The 5,000-nt window shown below is 46.4% G+C and overlaps 1 protein-coding gene across 3 annotated transcripts in view; it reads right to left on the bottom strand.

The window, feature by feature from the left end:
- Nucleotides 1-1,897: 1,897 nt before the first annotated feature.
- stmn2b (stathmin 2b) overlaps nt 1,898-5,000 on the bottom strand; it is a 4,268-nt gene continuing 1,165 nt past the window's right edge. Inside the window, exons 2-4 of one of the 3 annotated variants that reach the window (XM_083784152.1) lie at nt 4,029-4,201; nt 2,720-2,911; nt 1,898-2,028 (exon numbers count right to left, since the gene is read on the bottom strand). In XM_083784152.1, coding sequence (XP_083640278.1) covers nt 1,969-2,028; nt 2,720-2,911; nt 4,029-4,201 — 425 coding nt within the window. In that variant the 3' untranslated portion in view covers nt 1,898-1,968. Of the gene's footprint in view, nt 2,029-2,719; nt 2,912-4,028; nt 4,211-5,000 lie in introns of all 3 variants that reach the window. The other 2 variants (XM_083784151.1, XM_083784153.1) reach the window with 2 other exon arrangements.

The following is a 5,000-nucleotide window of genomic DNA, read 5'->3' on the forward strand; positions in this document are numbered from 1 at the left end:
GCTGCCCTTAAAATGGCCTTCTCCCAGTTCCACAGTCAACCACTTAAAGCCCTATACTGTACGTCATTGACCAGAGTCCCTCAGGGGTCTGTAGACTCTGCATTAGGCTCCCGAGTTGTGAACCTCTACACCGGATCTCTTCACTGAAATCTGCTGCAAGTTCACAACTTGTAGCTTAGCTGCAATTCTCGCTGAATGTTTGTCCAAAATGAGGACACTATAGGGTTCATAGAGTCAAGCGTTGACGTCTATAAGACTGGCTAGAAATTGTTATAGTGCATGGCGATGTCAGAACCTCTGGTATTTTCGGCTGGGGTCTCATTGCCAGTTGCCACAACATTGCAGGAACGAGAACTTCACGCAAGCTAATATGGGTGCTGAGTGATATTCTAGTTAGCATATTATTCATAGTTGGCAACTTCTCCAGACGTGCGGTTGACTCAACGTGGCCAGAACTCTCTGATCTCATGGTCTGTTTCTCATCTGCACTCAAAGCCTGTACGGTTATCCCACATCTATACTGACATTGCACATGTGTTTGGTTCCTAGGAACTTCTGCCATTGGCCAAAGATGGTTCCTAGGAACGTCTGCCATTGGCCAAAGGTTCCTAGGAATGTCTGCCATTGGCCAAAGGTTCCTAGGAACGTCTGCCATTGGCCAAAGATGGCAAGCGGTCTTTACAAAGATGGATGGGATTCAGCGGGTTCCATTTAGCCGTTTGTCGCGATCTGCTAAATTCTCATCCACTCGAACATTACAGGCGCGAGTGTGTACGCTAGCAGTGTGTGCGCTAGCAGTGTGTACGCTAGCAGTGTGTACGCTAGCATGTGTGTGGTGATACATGAGAGAGGGGAGGGAGGGATGAAGAGGGGTAGAAAGGTGCGGGGAGAGAAAGAAAGATGACTGAAAAGAATGGGCTCAATAAATGCTATAGGCTAATATCCCCCTGTGGCGCCCCCTGTCATGGGCCTCCCAGGAGTGGATGTGCAGTTACGGCTTACATTCTCCACACCGACAATGGAACGGACGCCTAGGTTCGCGTACGTGCGGCCCTTCCTTCATGCCCACTAAAGTGTACACTTGTGAACTCTTCCCTTAACAGATTACTACGGACACATAATGTTGCGTGACATCGCCCTCTGGTGCGAGACTTCTCCCACGTCTAGAGGGTTGGCGTGCGCAAGTGCACACTTTGAGGAAGGGACTAAAAAGCGGCTACATGGAACAGAAAAAAGGGCCGGGTCGGGACACGACCGGACAGAGCGAAAACGTCAGCTATAGCCTAGCCTGCGAACTCACGACAAACACCGAAGCTTGTTACCATAATATACATGAGAGAGACTTTTCCCCAAAAAACTAAAACGATTCCTCGGTTTGGAAATGAGACCAGTAAACCAGAAAGCAAATCACATCCATATATATATATATATACTGTATATATGCATATAGGGTGAGGAAAACGAACATATAAAAAATGGCACACGGCAATCAATACTTTCTGCTGCTTTGTGTCGTTACTGTATAACAAAAAAATAAGTATTTACAAAGGAAGAAAATAAGTTCTTACGATACCCACTGTCGCCAATTCAGCTTTTATCCTCAATGTTTAAAAGAGAGCAAAACATTCTTTGTTTTAAGGACACATACATTTTTTCTCATTATTATTATTTTTGCATTATGTTTAAACCCCTTCCCCCCTGCTTCTTTGCTGTTGCTAATGCTATCGGGGTAGCATTGGACGCTATACCCAGTACCCCACGTTGACGTCCGTTGTAGTTGTAGTTGTTGTTGTTTTTGTTGTAGATTTGGTGGTGGTGGTGGTCGTAGTATGGGGGGTGAGGGGGTGGGTATGGAGGGGGTGGGGGTGGGGGAGGTGGGGTGGGGAGCAGGAGGTGTTGTCATCTTGGAGGTGGTGGGTGGGGGTGGGGGAAGGAGAGGGGGGTAAAACCAGGCCCCTGGGTGGCGCTTCACGCTGTCACCTCTTCTCTCAACTCCTTGTTCCGGCGTACCTCCTGTGCATGCCTCTCCTGGGAAGACGCGCACGCGCACGCACGCACACACACACACACACACACACACACACACACACACACACACGCACACACACACACACACACGCACACGCACAAGCACACACACACGCACACACACAGGTTAAAGGTACATGTCACCGCTGGAAGAAACTCCAGTCACTTAATGTTAATAGTATTTGTAGTATGATAACAGTAGCGCAATTTGAAATTTGCACTCTATGGCCAGAAAAATAATATAGGCTATAGTCTGTGTGTTTGACATGTCCTAGAATGAGGTAGGGGAAGTCGATCAACGTCACGTGATTCTTTGCTTGACTTCGGATGTGTCTCAAAGAATAATGATTATTGGCAGAATCGCGTTTAGAATATTTGTCGGTCCCCGTTCTTCACCATATGTTGCGCTATATGATGGAGGCAAGAAAAGTAACGTGTATGTTCCCTAATGCAATTCCAATGGTAGGCTGAGTTGTTTTCACCCCACGAAGGAATGGCAGTTTTGGCCAAGCCCCAAAATACTGTACCCCCTCCTCTCCTCTCCCCAGCTCTCAGAGCTATAGGTTCAACCTCTTACCCATCTTCAAGACTACCCAACTCTTGGGAGTCAGCGTTTGGTTCAAGTCAGAACTTCGCCCTTTCAGCCTAAAACGGAATGAACCCCTAAACCCCTAACAATCCTCCTCCTCACCCTCTCCTGCAGGCGTTCCATGATGGAGGACAGGTAGGCCTGTCGGTTCTCCTGGATCTGCTCCATCTTCATGAGGAGATTCTCCTCAGCCTTGCGGCTGAAGTTGCTGTTCTCCTCCATGGCCTTCAGCAGCACGTCACGCTCGTGGTCGCGCTTCTCTGCCAGCGCACGCAGCACCGTCGCCTCTTGAGACTGCAGGGGGGGGGGGGGGGGGGGGGAGTGAGAGACAGCGAGAGACAGCGAGAGATAGAGAGAGAGTGTTATCTGTCATCCTGTAGTAGTTGTTGCCTGTTTGTCTCACCTGCCTGTGATTATTTGTTATCTCCACCTGTGTCCTGTTAGTCCTCTAGCCTATCCTTCTGTTAATTGGCAGTAGTGTTCACTTTTGTCTGTTTATCCCTGCGTGTGTATATAAACCCTCAGTTCCTTTGACGATGCGTCGGAATAGCGAGCTTCGGAATGCCGGTGTGTAACCCCTTGGGGAATGTCATACTCTGTCTCAACACGTTTTAATACATAGTCACCTAGTGAGACAAAGAACTGTCTTCCATCTATGTTAGCGGAACCACCACCAGAGTGACCTACTCTAACTTATTGCAACCATATCGATCTGGCTATTAAATCACCCTATGATAAATCGCTTCTTTACAGAAACGAGAGGTTTTAGAAAACATCATCATCCGACATATTTCACCGTTTTTGTTTACATGCTAGTATAGCGCTCGGTGACCTCTTGTGTTTGTTTGGTTAGCAACCGGGTTAGCTACATTGATAACGGTAACAAGAAGACTCACCCCGGTGCGTGCCCGTTTTTCCTCCCGGAATTTTCCCCAGTGAGGGGGATAACTTTGTAATATGCTATTGGCTGTTTGTATTCTTTTTGGAAAAATATAAAAAGATACTCCTGTGGAAAGGCTATATTATATTACTTATATTGACCCTATAAACAATTTAGTATTATTTAGTATATATAAGGTTTTGCCCCCTCAAATGGTACCTCGTCAGATAATCCCCACATATCCTACAACAACTTATGTGAACAGACTTCACTGTAGTAGCTTTTAATAAATTATATTTGTACTTAGGCTGTCTGCTGTCATGAAAGTTTATAGTTAGAGAAATTCAAAATCCAGCCGTCTGCTGTCCAGCCTGTCCACCCCTCACTGGGGAAAATTCTGGGAGGAAAACAGAAACGGGGTGAGTCTTCTTGTATTCTTGACAACAACATCATCTGCTTTGCTACTATTTTGATTGGTTGATGTGAATAATGAAGTGAGTTGAGTGTCAGGCTATAGGACAACAGCCTTACTCTCCGGCGGTCCTCGGCGGCCTCCAGCTTCTTCTGGATGTCCTCCAGCGAGATGTCCCTCTTGGGTGGACTGCTGATGCAGTGAGCCGCCTCGGACACCGGAGACGGTGGCTTCAGGATCACCTCGAACGCCTGGCCTGAAGCTCGCTTGTTGATGGGCTTGATGTCCATGTCTGCTACCGCTAGCGTGCGTGTGTGTATGTGGGGGGGGGGGGGGGGGGGGGGGGAAGAAAGAATGAAAGAAAGAAAGAAAGAAAGAGGAGAAGGCAAAAATTATAATAATAAACATTATAGGTCCTTTAACCCATTCTGACCTGAGATCAGATTCATACGATGGTTTCCACCGGACACACACTGGTCTGATTAACCCATTCTGACCTGAGATCAGATTCTAAAAATGTCAGTCGTTCTTCGATTAAAAAGAAAATAGCAGACCTACAAGCTCGTATCGCGCCACTCGGTGGCGCGATATGAGCTTGTAGATCTGCTATTTTTAAATAGCTAAAGCATAACATGATGCTGACACCAAAATGGGTGCCCGGTCAGAATGGGTTAATTACCAGATAAATACTGTATATATCTTCTTATGACTTTTAGTATTCATTTATTTAAATTGTGATATTGAATTAGTGTGGTTGCTGTAAGGTTCTAGGGGTTCTTCTCTAGGAGAACTTCGCTAAAGCAAACCTGTTCTATAACTCCAAAAGTAAATGTTCTGTCCCTTTTCTGATTGGACAATATAATGTCCAATCCGACAGGAGTGACATCATAATATGTAGGCTATAAAAGAAATAGACTGAATTCATCAAGAACAAAACTCTAGTATAAACCAGGGGGGCAGTCAGCCAGATATTTCGTGAAGCCTCATTTGAAATCGGTAGTTCATATAATGGCCTGTTGTGGCGCTGGACTGGACCCAAAAAGCCCCATAGCTCCATAGAGGCCCATGTATTTTGGCCCAACTTCACCTAG

Source organism: Protomyctophum parallelum (genome assembly GCF_964188405.1).
Source record: "Protomyctophum parallelum genome assembly, chromosome: 1".
Classification (NCBI taxonomy): domain Eukaryota; kingdom Metazoa; phylum Chordata; class Actinopteri; order Myctophiformes; family Myctophidae; genus Protomyctophum; species Protomyctophum parallelum.